The sequence below is a fragment of the Cynocephalus volans genome, chromosome 4, assembly GCF_027409185.1.
Source record: "Cynocephalus volans isolate mCynVol1 chromosome 4, mCynVol1.pri, whole genome shotgun sequence".
Taxonomy (NCBI): Eukaryota; Metazoa; Chordata; class Mammalia; order Dermoptera; family Cynocephalidae; genus Cynocephalus; species Cynocephalus volans.
In genome coordinates, this window is record NC_084463.1 from 164,582,982 (window position 1) to 164,602,285 (window position 19,304).

At 55.7% G+C, this 19,304-nt stretch overlaps 1 protein-coding gene across 6 annotated transcripts in view; it reads left to right on the forward strand.

The window, feature by feature from the left end:
- The first annotated feature begins 414 nt into the window (after positions 1 to 414).
- The window catches only part of ANO1 (anoctamin 1), a 90,659-nt gene continuing 71,769 nt past the window's right edge, over positions 415 to 19,304 (forward strand). For 5 of the 6 annotated variants that reach the window (XM_063093348.1, XM_063093347.1, XM_063093346.1 and 2 more), the window contains exons 1-2: positions 430 to 537; positions 8,150 to 8,482. In XM_063093348.1, coding sequence (XP_062949418.1) covers positions 430 to 537; positions 8,150 to 8,482 — 441 coding nt within the window. Of the gene's footprint in view, positions 538 to 8,149; positions 8,483 to 19,304 lie in introns of all 6 variants that reach the window. The other variant, XM_063093351.1, reaches the window with a different exon arrangement.

Below are 19,304 nucleotides of genomic sequence, written 5' to 3' on the forward strand. Positions count from 1 at the left end.
GAAGTTTCTGCCTGCTGTGAACACCCTTCCCACCCTGGAACACGCACGCACAGGGGGGCGCGTTCCCCCGGATAAAAATAAACCTTGGAGGGGCCGCAGGAATGGAATACTTTCTTCCTGTGTTTAAATTTCTACGGAAAATCTGACCCGCGCGGCCGCCGCCCCTGAGCAGAGCCAGGCGGGAGGGCGGCCGGGTCCCCACCGGGCGCAGCCGGGGCGCGCGGTCGGCCGGCCGGGGAGCTCGGGCGCAGCGGCCGGGGCGCGGGCCGGGCGGGCCGGGCGGGCGGAGCGGGCGGCGGCCACGTCCCCGGCGGGGCCCGGCCCCCCGCGAGCGCGCCGCGAACGCTCTGCTCTCGGCTTGCAGAGGCCGCCGGGGCCGTGGATGGGCAGGGCGCGCCGCCCGGCGGGGCCCACGCACAGGCGGCCACGATGAGGGTGGACGAGAAGTACTCGACGCTCCCGGCCGAGGACCGCAGCGTCCACATCATCAACATCTGCGCCATCGAGGACATCGGCTACCTGCCGTCTGAGGGCACGGTGAGTGCGGCGGCCGCGCACCTGCGCGCGCGGGGGAGCGGGGAGCCGGGCGGAGGGGGAGGGGCGCCCACCCGAGCACGTGCGCCCCCCGGAAGGGCGCGCGGGGCCGGGCCACGTGCAGGAGCCCGGCGCGTCCAGGGCGCGGCACCCACCTCCGCCGAACGCAGCCGCCCGGCCTCGGGTCCGGAGCCCGAGCGAACGAGAGCGCAGGGCTGGGGCCCTGGGTGGGACAGTTAGGGTGGGGGCGGGGGTCCTGGGCGGAGGCCAAGTTGGCAGCCGCCAAGCCCCCCGTGCAGTGCCGTCACTCTGCTGCCGGAGCCCCCGGGTCCCACCCGCCAGGGGCGCATGCTGTGCCCAGGGCGCTGGACTCCTCACGGGCACGCTCAACGCCCCCGGGCAGCTGGCGAGTGCCAGTCGGTTGAGATTACTTTCCGCCTGGTTCCTGCCTCCACTGGTCTGGGTCGTGGCTAGGCTGGGGGCACTGTGGAGGAACCGGTCATGTGGTCGAGGACCCCTTTCCCGAGGCCCTGGCTATCCCCACCACCCTCCCTGGGGCCAGAGGCAGCGGCTTTAGAGGTCCCTGGGGGACAGAATTCTCCCATGAGGAGTTTGGCTTAAAAGACAAAGTTTGCCTGAAGTGGAAAGGGCTGTGACCAGTGGCGAGCTCAGCTGGCGGGTGGGGTGACGCTCTCACAGCTGGCTCTGGGACCTCAGAAAAGAATCCCCTTTCTCCTTCCTCCCTTTACAGCGCCCCTCCTCCCCAGCTGCTCCAACCAAGATGGGGATTGCCCTGGACTGTCTCCCTAGCCTCAGGGTCAGAGGGCTGAAGGGAGTGGGGGCACCCAGAGAGGTGCAGGGGCAAAGCCTGGGTCACGATGTTCCAGAGAAGGCTGAGGTTTGGGCCTTAGTCAGCCTCACACCCACCCCTTGGGTCATAGCGGTGGGGGTGCTCCTCAGGAACTGGGTTTGCACAGAGCTGCAGGAGCCTTGGGAACAAGTGTCGATGGGGAGGGGTCTGCCTGTGATCAGTAAGATTGGCCCTAGGAGTTCAGGGTTGTCACCAGAACAAAGCTGTGAGCCAGGCCACTCTGGCCCCTGGGTACCCATGGAGGATGAGACAGGAAAGGTCATGCCCATCTGGAGCTTCAGGAGTGGTGATGGAATGTCGCCCGTTACACACAACAGTGACAAGGGACAGTTCCATAGTGCTGGGCCAGCTGCTGTGTCTTAGCTCATTTAACTCTCACAGTAACTGCGTGAGGTCGGTTATTACAAACAAGGAAACTGAGGCCCAGAGGGGCAGAGGGGCCTCTCCAAGTCACCCATCAGCTGAGAAGACAGCCAGGAAGGGCCCAAGACACAGAAGCAGGTGGCCACAGAAAACGTCTGAAAGAATGGAAGGAGCTAGTTCTTCTATAACAGGTGGCATGTGGCCTTTTAGACAAAGAAATCACATACTGGAAGACCTGGAGGTGGGAATGTGGGGACACCAGTCAGGAGGCATGAGATAATCGTGGTGTTGGAGAAATGGACCATCTGGAGATAGACTGGATTAGACTAGATGGTGGGTTGGATGTGGATAAGAAAGGGAGCCCTTAGCAAACGACCACTGGGCTGTGCAGTTTTAGTTCAGGGATCCGTTGCTTATTCATACCCAGAAACAGTCTGTCTCCCCAAAACCAAGGTCTGCAGAGGCAGCTCAGCCCTCTATTCAGGTCTTTGGAGTCCAGAAACACGTGCAGGAGCCCAGATAAGGCCATCAGCCCTTTTGTGCACAGCTCTTCCTTTGCGCTTGCTGTGTTTGGTGGGCTTGGAGAGCTGTGACTGCAGAGGGAGATCTGGCCACGCAGCATGTTGCTGGTGAAATGACCACAGACAGGCTGGGAGTAGTGGCTTGGAGCCGGGGGCCTGTTGGTGCAGGGTAGGCAGCTTGACAGGGAGGGCCTCCCCGGGCATCCCCAGTGCAGCTCGAGCCAGCAATTGTTGCTCAGTCATTACCCTGAGTCACCCAGCAAGGGTGGCTCTATACACGCAAAGGCCAGAGGGCGTGGGCTGCATTTCAGAAAGTTCCTACCCCATTCCCACATGCGCATCCCAGACATGCATAAATCTGCCACAGCATAAGTTCATCCCATCCAGGATGTGGCTCCAGCCTGTGTCCCTCAACCTCTGTTCTCTCTGTCGTCCCAAGTTCAAGGGCGAAAATCACTTCAGTTGTTTTCTGTACAAAGAGGTATGAGAAGAAATGACTCAAAAGCCAGAGTCCTGGTAGAATACAATTTATTTCATTCAGTCTTCTTTGGGTTAATCTTTGAGTGTTTCTACTTCCTTCACACTGACAGCTGTCAGTGGCCTGGGATCACTGTGCTCTGAACAAGCCCAGACACCCCAGAGATACCTGATTGGTTGGCATGTGCCCACCTGCTGAGATAAAGGCACTTCTCTGCTTATCTGCCAGTAGAGCTGATCTGTGTATAGATAACTGAGTGTGCGCAGTAATCATAAACTGATATCTAGTGCTCATGATCTAATTTTTTTTAAAATTTTTTTAATAAAAGTGAAGTTTAAAACTGATGTTTCCCTCAGCTCTGAAATTTAGAGCCCCAAAACCAAAAGAAATTTTCAGAGAAAGTGAATATAGTAGATTCCCTTAGTTAGAATGGTCGTGATATTTCACACGGATGTGTGAATTCAGTTCCTGCAGCTCCAACTGCAGGTAAGAGTTCAGTAAATGAATGCACTGGGTCCCAGGACAATGTTCCAGGGGTGGTCACAGGGTCCCATCATGCTCTTCTGTCCTTTTCCTGAAGTTTGGGGCGAGGGTTTGGAGAGGCAGGTGTGGACCAGCTATAGGCTGCCTGGAACAGCGCCACCAGGGTGCTCCTGCTGTGAAGGGGACCTTCGTCCCCTGACACTTTCCCATGGGACTTCAGGGAGGCATTTCTCTCCCATCATTTCCCCATCTTCCTTCCGCTCAGACACTCAGGGGGTCATCTTCAAAATTCCTGCAGATCTTCAGTCACATTTTATCCCCACAAGAATCCTGTGACCTAAGTCAAGGAGATGTTTTTGTCCACATCTCACAGATGAGAAAACGGAGGCTCGGAGTTGGGGGTGCTGGGTTTACGTTGCTGGCCTGGCTGGCTCTCGGCTTCTGTACTGTGGATCTGATAGGCACTACCAGTAACAGCACGTGAGACCCCAGCCTCTGTCATTCATTTATGCATCGTTCATTCCACCGCCAGGTACGCAGTGCCAACCACTAACAGGATGAATAAGATATCCCCTGCCCCCCACAGAGGTGCACGGAGGAGTTGCCTGCCCCTTTCTTAAGGGTATGGAAAGAGAATATGCTCAAGTTTTCCGAAGCCTTTGAATTGGGAAGTTATGCATTAAGGCTAACCCACGTCCCTTCCACTGCAATTGAAATCTTTTCCCTTATGTCCTGTTTTACGTAAGAAAGACACCCACTCCACTGCCCCAGGAAAGGCCTCAGCATCACAGGGCCTAAGCCCAACACAGAATTGCTCTTCAGACCCTGGGGTCCTCCCAGTCCATGTAGAGTATAATGAGGAGAGAGCCCACACTTTCTGTTTAAAGGTTGTGAACCACTTACGCTTATTCAGGTAGTCTTATTCCCATTTTGTAAAACCAAGACCTCAGCAGACAGAGCAGTTTACCCAGGATCACACAGCTAATGAGTGATGGGGCCAGGCCCTGGGACTCTTGCACCACTGCTTGGTGCCGCCCTCTGCTGTGGTCTCAGCATCACATCCAGCTCCGTTTGTAACTTTTTAAAATCTGATTTTTGCACTGCCAACTTCTTTCACTTGTGGTCCACTCTGACCGTGCAATCATTTTTTCCGTCTTTCCCTAGTTCTTTATTTGTGCACGTATCTCAACTCCCAATTAGAGCAGACTTCTTTTGAGGATTCACTATATGCCAGGCCATTTTGTAAACTTTTTACATATATTAACACATTTAATCCTTCTGACAACCCTATGAGGGAAGTCATGTTGCATGAGGAAGGTCTTAGGGATGCAGGAGGACACAGAGGTTAAGCTCTGTGCCTGGGTTAGCACATCTAGTGAGTGGCAGAACTGGTCTTTGAACACAGCAGGAGGATGTCCACTCTCAGTGTTAGGTGATGTTTCTCATGAGGGCTGTCAGGCCCCTGAGGGTAGGCGTGTTCACGGCCAATCACCGTATTGATCGGCCAGTGGACAGGTGGTCGTGTTTCCTATTGAACCTGGTATCCTTTCCTGTCTCACCTGGATAGAGAATTTTTAGCCGCTCCCTAGGTTAATTTCCCTGCTCTCCAGCTTGAAGGGATCACTCTGAATTTCTCTCCCATTCCCCTTTTTTGCCCCACCTTGTTCTATATTAGCCATTTTCCCTGCCAACCAGGTGCCAGGTCCCCACCAGATGCTGAGCCCCACGGAGGTGCATGTGGGGCAGTCCCTGGCCAGGCCTCAGGGGTCCTGCCATCCAGTTTTGGGGCCACTGCAAGTTAAGAACTTGTAGGTAGATGGTTCAGAGGCAGTCCCAGCACATGGAGACCTGCATGGGCCAGAGTCAGCCACCTTCAGATCCCAGAGGAAGGATAGGGGATTTGTCCGTGCCCTAAAAACCAGGTGGGATTACAAACAGCTGAGAAGGACGGGGAAGGCATGCAGGACGGGGCCTCAGCCTGTGCAAAGGCAAGGGGGGGAGTTGGGGAGGGGAAGCTGGAGAGGGCAGCCCAGGGAGGAGACGAGGACGAGCAGTCCAAGCCCTGGGGAGCTACTACACGGGCCAGCCAGGCCTCATGGGAGCACAGTTCCCCATTTGGAGAGTAGACATGAGCCCCTTGTAGAGACGTTGAGCATCCAAAGAGCCCCAGACGCTGGCAGCAGGCTGGTGTGCCCTCCGTCCCCGGAGACCTTGGGTCTCCCTAGGTCTGAGTAGCCGCTGCTCTCTCACCCTGCTGGGCAGTAGCTTCATTCCCCATTGCATGGCCTGGATCCTCCAAGGGCAGCCTCCGGGTCTGGCTCTTCTGCCCAATCTGTGCTGAGGCGAGAAAAGCACCTCAGCTGCCAGCTGTCCGCCCTGCACTTGTCTGACCTTCCTGAGATGAGAATGAGCATCTGCTGTTGGCAGGGATGGAGGGCAGGGTGACAGGACGGCCCAGGCGCCTGTCTCCGGAATGGATGGAGCGTCCGTCCCCAGCACATTCTGGACCGGCGTGTGCTGGGCTCAGCAGAGGCGATCGTTAGCTCAGTTAATGCTCCTGGTCGCCGGGAGGCAGCCTGTGTTATCGTCTCCATTTTACACAGGCAGACCCTGAGGCTCAAAGGGATGGGGACCTCCCCCAGGCCTCCAAGCAGGAGAGGGACCAAGCCCAGGGCTGGCAGACTGCAGGGCCTGCAGTGAAGCCACTGCCCTGTGCTGCTTGGCACTCACCCGCTGCCCTCATACCATCGTCCCAGATGCACCTGCGGCCTGCATTGTCCCAGACGTCCCCACTGGCCTGGATCACCTGCTGTCCACCCTGCCCTACTTAGCGTCTACCCCATGCTGGCTCTGGGAGCAGGTGGGGGCAGAATGGAGGCCTGCAATGGCTGCACTCTGCTTGTGTCTTTCAGCACCAGAGGCAGAGCCTGGCGCTGGGGTCAGGCAGTGGGAATTGGGTGCCCAGGGCCAGTAAGTGGGCAGCTGGTGCTGACTGCCTGACCCACGTGAGCCTCTGTCTCCTCCAGGTCGAATAGAGCTAATTAAGTGTAGACGGGATCTGAGGCAGGCTCAGCCTCTCACCTGCCCTTGAACTCAGGGCCTCCTCACCTCGACGGGCTTCAGTTTCCCCTGACATGAACAAAAAAGCACCATGTCGGTAGCAGATGTGAGATTCTGGGGTCTTCTGTGAACTCTGTACTTTACTGGGCTGGATGTCTGACTCCCACTGCCCTCAACAGCCAGCTCTGCCCCAACCCTGCTCCCTGGCCCCCACCCAAGGCCACCCACCTGGCTGTCAGAACCCAGAAGGCTCTGTCACAGCAAGCAGGAGGGAGATCTGTGGGAGCAGGCCAGGTGGAGCATCACGCCACATCCAGGGCTTCCTGATGGTCCCAAGGCAGGCTGGACCCTGTGTCACTGTAGATAGCAATTGGTTGCTCAGGTCCAGCCTCCTGCCAGCTCCAGCTGCTGACTGTGCCCTGCCAGGCTGTGAACAGTGCTGTCTCCTGGAGGCCACATCCTGGGGACAGGGAAGCTGAGCTGCTTCTCCGACCAAATGCTCAGCCCTTTAGAGTCACAGTGCAGCCAGGAGCCATCTTAGGGCTCAGGCGACCACATGAGGAGACTTTCCAGGCCAGCAAGGCCCGAGAGAAGCTCTCTGATGGCCACGGGTGTTTGGGGCCCTGCCTTGCACCTCATGCTGCACAGGGGAGGACCTTGCTCTCTGCTGACCCAAGGACTGATAACAGTTATCTCAGGGACTGACTGGGCATGGGAAGTGTCTGTGTGTAGCCACAGGAACTTGAGATTGAAACCAGGTGGTCATGTCAGGGGCTGAGGTCCAGCTTTGAAGACCACTGATGGTTTGGAGTTGCTCATTAAGCTGCATCCAGTATGGTTTTATCTATTTTTTCTTATTTCTGAAGCCCAGTGTGCTGATTGACCTATCTGCCCTCAATTCAGATTTGGCTATGGTGGCAGCCATACCTCACTGCAACTGTGTGAGCATCTGGCTTTTAAAACCAGCCATTCCACACTTCTATCCAGTGGCCCCTGTAGTCCTTCAGGAAAATTAGGGACCAAGATAGGTCAGACCCTATTGGAGCCCTGTCCATCCCAGCTTGGCCACCCCAGGGCACCCGCAGATGGTGCTGTCCATGCCAGTGGTTCCTAGACCCTTTCTGCCCAAAGGCATCCTCCCCTGCAGGCTCTGGTGCCCCAGGAACAACCCCCAGAGGGATGGAGCACCCAGCTTCCTCACTCTCAGATACCAGCTCTGGGGTGTGCTCCTCAAGGCCCCTCCGAGAGTCCCCAGCTGGACGGAGCCCAGCTGCACACAGCAGTGATCACTCAGTAACTCACCCTCAATTAGCCTCCCCGCTCCCCATCTTTGGGAGAACCCAGGCTAAGACAGTGAGAGCCTCGCCTCTGGCCACAGAGCTAGTTAGTGACCCTGTGGCCACCTCAGACGCCAGCCATCAAAGGTTGAGATTTGCAGACACAGAACCTGAGCTCTGCTCTGCTCTGCCTGAGACCCTGGCAACGTGTGGGAAGAGCCCTCCAGGGGGAGGAGTTCATTCGACAGCTTTTACAGTAGTAGCCTTTTGCAAGCAGCCAGGTAGGTCCCTGCCATCCAGCCTGTTCTGGCTTCTAGACCAGGAGGCCTTCTGGGTGACCAGTGTGAGGCCTGGCATCCCCATGGGGATTAGCAGCGAATTTCTCCTTCTAGAGTGTTGGTTCCATGAAGGCAGGGCCTGGCTGCCGTGTTCACGGCTGTGTCCCAGTCCCAGCACAGGGCCCAGCTCCCAGCGGGCATTCGGTGTTTGTGGAATGAGCGAGTAGCCGAAAGCCCCTCGCTGCCAACTCCATAGAGAGCAGATTTCTCTTTGCACCCCCCAGCTGCTGAACTCCTTGTCTGTGGACCCCGACGCCGAATGCAAGTACGGCCTGTACTTCAGGGACGGCAAGCGCAAGGTGGACTACATCCTGGTGTACCACCACAAGCGGCCCTCGGGCAGCAGGACTCTGGCCAGGAGGGTCCAGCACCACGACACAGCCCCAGGGGCACGCAGCCTCAAGCAGGACCACCCCCTGCCCGGGAAGGTGGGGCCGGTGGAAGTGAGCTCGCCCGAGCCGCCCATGGACTACCACGAGGACGACAAGCGGTTCCGCAGGGAGGAATACGAGGGCAACCTGCTGGAGGCTGGCCTGGAGCTGGAGCACGACGAGGACGTGAGTAGCGCCTCTTGCTGGCTTGTGCGGCTGGGCTGTGGGGGGGCCGGATGTTCTCACTTTCAGAAGGTGGGGGGGGGGATCTCGTTTTAGCCTTAACCTGTTCTTAGAGAAGGTGCAGATGAGAACGCGGCTCTTCATGTTAAGGTGGGGCAGAAATTGTTTCCGAGAGGCTTTGGGGAGCCCCAAACCTCCCTTCCTGGCCACATCTGCTCTGGGAGGGGCTGACCTTCGCAGTAATGACCTGCAGGGTCAAAGCATTTCCTGCTTCTGGTCGGTTTCTTTCCTGGGAAGATTTGCCCATTCAGAGGGACAGAGGACAAAGCTCTCCTGGGATTCTTCCTAATGACCTTGGCCCTTCTTTGAGCCTCAGTTTCTCACTCTGTAAAATGCAGAGATAGGTCCGGCTGATCCCCACGGGTCTCCTGGTACTCAGAAACCCATGAGTCTGTGACACTGTTTTCCGGAGCCCCTCTGCCTATCAAAGCCTAACTTACTAAGAGAGGGTTTTCTGGGGAGAATAGAAGGTCGACTCACCTTGCACACCTGGCTGCCCTGGTGGCCGAGGGGCAGTAGCGTGCAGAGAATGACCTCAGCAGCCCCGGCGCAGTGGTGTCTTCCTCGACTTCTCAGCTGATTGCTGTGTGTGCTCCCCAGCTGCCATCTCAACCTCTCTGTGCATGGGTGCCCTTCCTTACATGAATACGGGGGGAAGGCCCCTAGCCTGCAGAGCCGTCACTGTGCGCATTAATCAAGAATCAGCAAAAGTCTCTGCAACACCTTGAACAGAAAAAGTAGTCGGCAGTTAATTCAGGGAGCTGTTGAGAAAACCGTGAACGTTTAAAACAGAGTTGGCATTGGTTTGATATTTCAACAGGAACCGCCGTGTCCCTAAATAATGAATGCTTTGGGTCCAGTGATAAGAATGCCTTGGAGTATTCATACCAAAAAGATAGTTGGGGAACCCGGGTGGTAAACTCTGTTGACAAGTTACTTCCCCTGAAAACCATCAGAATGCTCAAGGAGGCCTTTTTCTGCCTTGACCTGATGGGCTGAGGGATTTTGTTCAATTGTAGCATCTCTCAGGGTCTCCATTGACCTTCTGGAGGTTCGGCCGCCTGGCAGGCGTTTGTGAGTGCCGTGGCCGACTGGAGTTTCGAGGGTGTGTGAAGGGACTTGGAAGCAGAGACTTGATCCTAACAAAGATTCAAGGTGTTTCTCCCTGACTTTGAGGCAGCAGCCAGGAAACACGCATCCGCTGGTCCTTCAGCTGTTGGTCTCACCTTGTCTTGGACCTCAGCAGGTGCCACTTGGAAGAGACAAGCGATCAATTCTTGCTGGCTTTTCGCATTGTTCTGCCCAGCCAGCTTTATGGCTTTTTGAACAATACTGCTACTATGCAGGGTTTATTTCAGCATGCCATTTCATAACCAGAGGAACAGATTGGCTCCATCACAGGCAGGAGAGGCCGGGCAGGCTCGGTGGCAGAGGCCTCTCCCTGGCAGCTGAAGCGTGGAGAGCCACGACTTTGCCCTTTGCCCAGTGTGCCTTGTCTACCCCCCAATGGATTTACTCTCTATCCATGTCTTTCTTTCCTGACTGCAACTTTAAAATCTCGTGCTTGGCGGAACCTCCAAGTCTGATCATTCAAACTGACCCAAGCCAGATCCGTGACTTTCTATCCATCCTTATTGAACTGTTAGGCCTCAGTTTCCCAGTCTGTAAAGTGGAGATAGGAATAGTATTTACATCACCAAGTTATCATGAGTAACCATTGCAAAGTGCTTGACTCAGAGTTCAGCATGTGGCAAATTCTTACTGGCTGATGCTAATATTACATCATATATTATTGTTTGTACTGAAATAGACACAGCAGTGCCCAAGAAAGAGGCAGAAAAGAACCTTTCCGAGTCCAGTTAAATACTACATCATACATATCCTTTTTGAAACTTTATATTCTCGATCATGACTTTGAAATAAAAAGCAAACTTAAGGACATGGGTTACTGCCACAAAAAAGACCCAGATTTTCTAACAAATGGCCCCAAAATTTCATTGGTAATGTGTCTCTAGAGCTACAGGAGACTTTGCAGCAGTTGCTTTGGCCATTTTTAAGTGAAAACATGATTGTGGTGTAGACATGATAGTTCATATTCTCAAAGTGGCTGAACTGAGTTGCTCCCACCTCCCTACTGGAGACGCTCACCACCTAAGCTGTGTTTTCCAAGGGCCTCCTAGAAACCCCTGAGCTTTCATCTGAGATGAACTAGACCCCGAAGTTGCAGGGAAGAGCCGTCCCTGGCTGCAGCCTGTGGCTTTCACCTGCTGTCCCTGAGTCTACTAAAAGGCCATCTGGGCATGAGCAGCGTCTGAGGTGTGCGTGGGCCCCTGCCCTTGTGATTAGCAGATGCCGGCTGCTGTCGTATCTAGCTCAGGGAGTATCTTTCCCAGGGGTGTGCTCGGATTACAAAGAGAGAAAGGGTTTGTAATTTTGGAAAATAGCCTGCAAGACAGCCCGATTGCACAATCATACCCAATTGGGAGCAATGTTTGGGGTTTATGTGCACTTTCCTGGGGAGAAAAATCCACAGAATCTATTGGATACTCAAATGCGGTTGCTTGTTAACAAGCAGGGCTTCTCTACCTCGGCACTATCAGCGCTTGATGTTTAACAGCATCCCTGGCCTCTACCTGGCCAGTAGCACTTCCCTAAGTCATGAAAACCAGTAATGTCCTCAGACATCACCAAATGTCCCTGGGGGCCAAAATCGCCCCCAGTTGAGAAACCCTGCTCTGAAGGCTGGACAGGGAGGCAAAGGAACGAGAGGGAGCCAGAGGGAGGGGAGGGGTTACACCAACAAGAAGGTCCCCAGGGGGGATGCCAGCCCCTCCAGACCACAACAGGGCAGCCTCGTGAGGTCACCGGCCGTGCAGATGTGACCTGGGCCATAGGTGGGTGTGTTATGCTGGGTCACTCCCAGTCTGTGAGCTTCACATAGATGAGAGCCCCTCTGTGCTTGCCTTTGTCTCGAGACATCCCTGGGTCATGTGCAGCACGTCACGCCGCCAGAAGACGCGCCTGGCTGAGCACACAACAGCCAGTTTTCAGGGACCAGTTAACAGCTGTGCTCGTCCCCTGCAGCTGCCATAACAAAGGACCACAGCCTAGGTGGCTGAAACCAACACAAGTTTCTTCTCTCATGGTTCTGAAGGTCAGAAATCCAAAATCAAGGTGTGGCAGGGTCATGCTCCCCCTAAAAGCTCTAGGGGAGAGTCCTTCCTGCCCCTTCCAGCTTCTGGTGGCTGCTGACAGTCCTTGGCTTGTGGCCACATCACTCCAGCCTCTGCCTCCATCTTCATGTGGCCTCCTCCTTCATTGTGTGTCTCTGTGTGTCCTTGCCCCCTTTTATAAGGACAGCAGTCATTCTATTTAGGGCCCACCCTAATCCAGTATGACTTTATCCTAACTTGATTACATCTGCAAAGACCTTGTTTCCAGAAAAGATCACATTCTCAGGTACTGTGGGTTAGGACATGAACCTATCATTTAAGGGGACACAATTCAACCCACTACAGTAGCTGAGACACTGCCCTGGAGGGGTAGTCCGAGTGGGGTGGCTTGGACACGGCAGGCTGGACCACAGAGGCACCAGCATCAGCACTGGGGGTGACAGGGTCCAGCCTCAGCCTGGCCTGCCTCACTGCAGGGCCCACACATGCACAGGAACCCCTGGGCAGCTCGTCAAAACACAGGCCCCAATTCAGTAGGTCTGGGGAGTATCTCTCTCTCCTTCTCTCTCTCTCCTCTCCTCTCTCTCTCTCCCTCCCCCCCCCCACCTTCAACAGCTGTGGGGTCAGCTTCCAGGGTTCCCATTAAAGGGACACGAGAAGTTCATGGACAACATGTTTTCTTACAAATGAAACCCATTAGCATTTTGAAGTCCAGCCTCAAAGCCTGCTGGACGTTATTTATGCCCGTGGGGTCATTGCTCAGAATGCCACACACTGAAATCCTGGCTGAGCATGCTAGGGGGTGGCCGAGGCCCCCACTGCCCTGATGTTGAACTTGACTCTGGCTTTGGCAGATTCAGTTAAGGTGCAGATACTGGAACCCTGTAAGAGCCTGTTTGCTTCCATGCTGCTGTTTGGGGCTCACCTGTGCACCGCCACTCGCTGCTGGTTCCTGGCATGCCTCCCCTGCAGCCAGTGCGGGTGGTCATGCAGCGACATCTGTTCCCCATCTTTGGTTTTGAAAAGGAAGTGAGGACCCCACGGGAGAATGGGCACTGCTCTCAGACTAAGCCTAGGGAGGCATGAGTGGGCAGTGAAGGCTCAGCCTCTGAGATCCGCGTGCGGGTTCAGACTGAGCAGCCTTGGGCACGTGGCTTCACCTCTCTGGGCCTCAGTTTCCCTGTCTGTAAAATGAAGATGATGGCCAATCTTCCTTGTGCAGTGGTGGGCCTGGCCTGTGGAAAGAGCCGGCCCGCATTGGCTGTAAGCACCCCCTTGCCCACAGCCCTGGGGCATAGTCTGCCACAGACAGCTGCCAGGACCTGGACAACAGCAACAGCCCAGCCCTGCTCCCTGCCCGATGGCAGTCACATCTGTGAAGAGAAGGGTCTCCTGCACGTGGGGGTCCCCCCACCCTCCACCAGGTGACCAGCTGAGGCTTTGTGGATGTGGGCAAGCGTGGAGGCGGTTCTGGGGTGTGGCTAATTGTGGGCAGGGCACCAGCCTCCAGATGGCATGGCCTTCAGCACTGGTGGGGGTGGGAGGAGGACCCCTCCTCACAGCCATGGGCATTGGAGGTGGGGGGTCCTCGCCTTTGAGGAGTCTCAGGTCTAATCCTGGCTCTACAGGACTAGCGAGAGCAATCAGCGTTCTCCTGGGACTTGTCAGTTTGAAAGCAAACCCCACCCCACGCGGGCTTGCTGACTGAGTCGTGAGTAGGTGGGGCAGGGATTAGATCCCGAACAGAGCCTCTGCAGATGGAGCCAGCAGGGCAGGACCCCTCAATGGGACCAGCCTCTCAACCTGACTCTTGACTCCTGACCTCGTGCTCTTTGCCCTAAAACATGTAGCCCCCAGCCCCTGCAGGCTTGGCCTTGTGCAGGATGGGATGTTAGGGACCACCACTCTTCATCCCACCACTGCAGATTTATGTCTGACCCTAAAGTTTCTATGTCTCCTGCGTCTCTGATGAGGCCCAGGGCCCACACGTGACTCTTATTACTGTTGATTTCTGTAGGCCTGTCTTGGTTTCATGCAAACATACTTCTAATTCTGCACTTTTTTGTTTAAAGCTGTGTCTTTAATGTCCCCCAAGACCGTTGCACAGCTCTGCCCTGGCCCCCGGGGTTGGGGTGACATCTCTGCCCTCTGGCAGCAGTTCTGAGGGCCCCATCTGTCTCCAGGCCTGTATGTGCTGGAGTCAGCAACCTCTGGCTCACCAGAAATCTTGTGAGCCGGTCATTAACCCATTGGTAGTTTGAAATAGGCCATGGTGGAAGTATTTACATCACGGGCACTGGCAATCGCCACCCCTGAGCCACTCACCAGTGTCCCCCTGCTCCAGCCCCAGGTGTCTTTCTTTCTTTGGAGGGGTTGAATATTTTCAAATGTGTCTGTTGAGTTTTTAATTCTTTTTATGATCCTTTTTATTTCTAGAAGTTCTGTTTGGTTCTTTTCCAAGTCGGCTATCTCATTTTTTAATAGTTTCCTGTCCTTTGCAGATCTTTTCTGTCTTGAGGTTTATTTCTTTTAACGAGGTAAGCATAGCTGATTTATTGTCCATCTAATCCTTTCTTAAACCCAACTGAGAGGGCCGATGTCTATCTTGGTCACTTCTGGTCCTCCCCCCGGGGCTATCTCGTGTCCTGGAGGGCTCGGCTCTCTTGTCCGCTAGTCATTGGTGTTATGTGACTCGTGGGGGTTTTCCAAGGCCTGGGATGAAGGTGCCCTTGTCCAGAGGGTCCATGGTGCATTCTAGGTGGGAACCACCTTGAACCAAAGTCACAGGCTGAGGTCCCCATGGCTGTACAGGTGGCCGAGCCTGCAGGGCCAGAGCCTCTCGGGGAGGCTTTAAGTCCTCCTTTGCCTTTCCTTTATCTTCTCCTGCTCTGCTAGTCACTAGGACCCCCTTCCCTGCAGTCCCCTGGGGTTCGAGGATCCTTTCTGGATCACCTGAAAGTGTTGTGTCGTGGGGGCCTATCTCCCTGTGGGGAGGGCCTCCTATCTGACTCCCTACCTTCAGCTGGCCTGCACAGAAACTTCTGGCTACATCCTGCTCCAAGGCAGCCCATGTGGCCATGTGGGCAGATGCCCCTGGGGAAGATGTGATCCTGGTAACTCCTTGGGGTCTAGGTTTTCCTCCAAAACGTAACCTGGCAGCTTCCTGCTCTCTCTCTCTAGTTCTTTAGCATTTCTAAGGCCATTACACATTTTATTTCTTTATTTATTTCGTCCAGCGTTTTTTACTGTTTTCCAAGGGAGTGTTGATCCAAGTAATCTACACACCTTCCTCAGAAGCAGGAATATGAATAGATATTTTTTGATGACTTGTTTGTCATTGATTCCCATAACAAGCCACCATCAAGCAGGCCTTGGGGCCAGACCCCAAGCAGGAAATGGGGATAAAGATGTCCACGGACCAGCTCCTGCCACATTCTTGGAAAAGAGGAGCCAAGCCTGGCCACCCACTGAGATGGCATCAGTTGGCCCAGCCCACAGGAGGCGCGAGTCTGGGAACAGTGTCACGATGACATAGAGTGGGTGGTTGCTCCCCAAGAAGAGTACCGCTAATGTACCTGCCTAGTATGTCTCCAGGACCATGTGATCCTCCTGTGCAGTGCAGACTCAGCACAGGGTCCTCTGGTGCAGTGTAGACATGGTCAGCAGTAACCGTAATGTGGAAAGTGCCAGTTGGTGGGTGAGGATGTCCTACAGACCTGTGCCCGGTGACTGACAGCACCTCGTCCTCTGTCGAACCCCTGCCCTTGGGAGCTGTGTGGGTGGAGGGGTGGGAGTGGGCACTGTAGGGTCCACCCAGGTTGAGTTTCTGCTCCACGTCCACTGCTCGTGGGCCCGAGACAAGTTTCTGCAGCCCTTCCCAGCCCCCTGGTCCATATTTACTGAAGTGGACACACCAGTACCCACCAGAAGGTCACAGGAGAGACTGGATGAGGGTCTGAATGTCAGGGCTGCCCCCAGCTGGTGCACAGTAGGCACTCGATAAAGATGGGCTCCCTCCTCCTACCTTTATCACTAACTCAGTAAATGTCACTGAGCATCTACTCCATGCCAGGCACTTTCTCCAACCCAGGGACACATCGGTCAAATAAACAGACACATCCAGCCCCATCCGTGCTGGAAGCCGGTGCCAGCAGAGAGGGGCAGGCCGGTGCCTGTGCCACCAGAATCTCACCTGGTCACAAGGGGCTGACCAAGATGCTGCACCAGGCATCACATATCCCCTGGTGAGCCTGTTTGGGGTGGAGCACATGAACCCCTTCTGGGGCAGCCACCACGGCTGCTGGTATTCACCCCCCAGCCTGTTTCCCAGTGGCCTGGATTGCTGCAGACAATGGAGTTAGACCCTGGCAGCCACATGTCCTTGTGGACTGGCAGGGTCGGAAAGAGGCCTGCGTCCTCCTGGTTGGTCCTCACAGCAGGGGTGGGTGTCGTCCTAGTTGGGAGTTGGGGAAGCCAAGAACAGAAAGAGACAGGAATGTGCCCAGGTCCCTAGTGGCAGTCGAGCCCCGCCCACCCCAAGCTCCTGGACTTTTCCTGCACCAGGTGGCCTAGACTGTGCTTGGGAAGGGTCTTCATGTCCCTTCTGTGTGCACGGCACACCCCCATGATTTCCGCCAGCACTGAGCCAGGTCAGAGCTATTCACGCAGGAGGTGCTGTCTGGGGAGGCCCCTCTTAGTAGCACCGCGGCCCTGGGGCATGAGCCCTCCAGGATCCTGAGCCCTCTGATTTGAGAACCGTACATCAGCAGCGAACGGGGTCCTTGTGGTGTGGAGCACTTGTGAGGATGGGGGTAGGGGTGGGGAGGGGGCTAGGGACAACCGGAAAATCGCCCACCTTGGGTCCTCGTTGGTGCAAACTTTCGAGCGATTTCCAAGCCCACACTTCAACCTCAGTGAGTCACATCTGGTGGCCGTGAATGGATGGTGGATACACACAGGGTCCACCGCTGTGACTGATGGCCAGGCCTGTAGCAGCCAGGGGTATCGAGGGGACCCCTGGGTGTCCTTGACCACTATGAATGCCCCTTGGGGATGTTTTTGTTTTCTTTGTGATTATCTTCTTCCCTCTGTAAGGAAAATGCCGGGAGTGATTCCAGTGAGGTCAGAGTTCTTCCGAGCTGGGCTCAGATGGAGGTTTAAACACACTTAGTTTGCACTCCTCACGGAGGTGAGGATCTATTTGAGGACCTGACCCTGTCCCCTCATAGAGCCCTGTGGCCTGGCCAGCGCGAGGGGCTGGAGTCAGGACAGAGCTCGCTCCTCTGGGGCACTTGGCTGGGGGTGGAGGGGACCCAGCATCTCACGGTTTTTCCCGCAGTGGGCGGACTGTTGTCAGGACGGGCACCACATTTTAAAACATCTCGTGTGTGTTTTTGCCGCACTGGTCCCATGACCCTGTTCCCAACTGTCGCCAGATGTTTCCCTGGGAGAGACCCCATCGCTCACGTAAACAGGGTAGCGAGCTTTCCCAGGGAGGCCAGCAGCAGGCAGCAGCTCCTGACCACCGTGGAGAGAAATCTCCATGGACTCGGAAGAATATATTTTGGTCTTTGCGTGCGGGTGAGCCGTGCACAGAAATAGATCTGGGTCTGTAACAGGAAAGACGGGCTCGTCCGCACGTGGGCCATCAATGGCCTTCTCTCCTGACACAGGGGGGCCCCATGATGTCAGCCCTGCGCCTGTGAGTCACCACTGCCTCTGGGTCTGGGTGTCCTCCACAGCTCCCCAGGGCTGGGGCCACAGCTTTAAGCTTCTCAGGCAAAGGAGCCCATGCCTTAAGCGGGCGTGGCACCGACTGCTTGTGGTCAGGGAGAGGAGACCCTGAGCGGAAGCAGCAGCCCCTCGTCATTCTGACCTTTTCTGCCAGCCATGGTCTGCACAGGGACTAACAGCACCAGAGGCTTCCCACTCCGTGAAGAAGGCCTTGTTTTGTCCAGTCTTGCAGATGAGGAAATGGGAGCTCAGAGAGGTTAGACACTTGCTGGAGACCGCACAGGGGAAGAGCAGGATTCCAACCCAGGCCACCCAGTCCCATGACTCTAGGCCACATGGCCTCCCCCAGTGCCCACGCGCCCTGCCCCTCACAGGCAGCAGAAGGATCCAGGCTCTTCTCACCTGAGCGCTGGGGGCTGCCTCCTCTAGCCTGTGCTGAGGTGCATCGGTTCACACAGGGAGCCCAAGCCCATGCCCAATGTCCAGCCCAGGCCTCCAGGCTCCCCGTGGGGGTGCCCCACGCTGGCACACCTCTGGGCCCTGGCCATCAGGTCTTCGTACCCGGAGTGCCTTAGCCCTGCTGTCTCCTTGAAGCAGCTCCAGGCCCAAGGCCCTGGGTCCACATTTCTGTGAAGCATCCCTAACCGCTTAAGTGGGTTCCTGCACCAAGCCGAAAGGGACTCGGACCTGTGGCTTCGCAATGACTGCGGAGGGCTGAAGAGTGGCCCCCAAGTCCATGTCCACCTGCAGCATGCGAACACAATCTTGTTTGGAAGAAGGGTCTTTGCGGATGGGATTAGGTTAAGCGTTTCTGGATGAGACCATCCTGGATTTAGGGTCGGTTCTAAGTCCGACAGAAGTGAAAGCAGAGGGGGATTGGACGCAGAGACACGCAGAGGGGAGAAGGCCGGGTTTCGATGGAGGCAGAGGCTGGGGGGATGCAGCCACAAGCCTAGGAGTGCCAGGAGCCCCAGAAGCTGGGGGAGAGCAGGAAGGACCCTCCCCTAGAGCCTCTGGAGGAGCACAGCCCTGCCACACCCTGACTTCGGACTTCTGGTCTCCACTACCCAGTTTGTGGTCATTTGTTACAGCAGTCAGGGGAAAGTAATACAGCGAGTTAGCTCAGTGTGCACCTCTGTGCCTCAGTTTCCTCAGCTGTGAAATGAACACAGCGGTGGGACCTGCCTGACAGGCCCATTGTGAGGTCTAAGTGAATGAGCACACACCAAGTGCACGGAGCAGGGACCGGCCCGCGGCACTCAGCAGGCACGAGCCCCATCAGCGTTATCGTTACCCCGACCTCTGCTCATTCATTCGATACACACGTGTGCAGCACCCATAGGTTTCAGCCAAGGCCCTTGCCGGCACATTCATCTGACCCACTTCAGATTTTGTTTTCTTAAACGTCACCCCCAAGTGACTTTGGCTTCGTTGCCTTTGCCAACAGCCTCCAATGAACCCACATGCTTGTGCCACACACTCAGCTTGTCATTGCCATGGAATGACAGGTCAGGCCCTGACTCTGAGCCTGGTCACTCTACACCCCAAGTGGGTAGGCCAGGTTCCAGCTGGCTTTCTCCCTCCCATATCCTGGCTCCTTTTTGGCAAGAGTGCCAGTCAGTTCCTTTAAGGCTCAGAATTGTGGGAAGGAGAGGTGGACGGGACCTCAGTCTAGGGGCCCCAGCCTGGCCTCTAAGCCCTGGGGGACAGAGGACTCCACTGCCCATAGGGGAGCTCTGACTTAGAAAAGCATCGCGTTGCTCAGCTTTTTGTTGCAATTACACGGACACTGCAGGGCAGCTGAGTTATCTCGGGGGATGGGAAGGTCACATGTTGGTGTTACAGGTGTCTGATGGGGA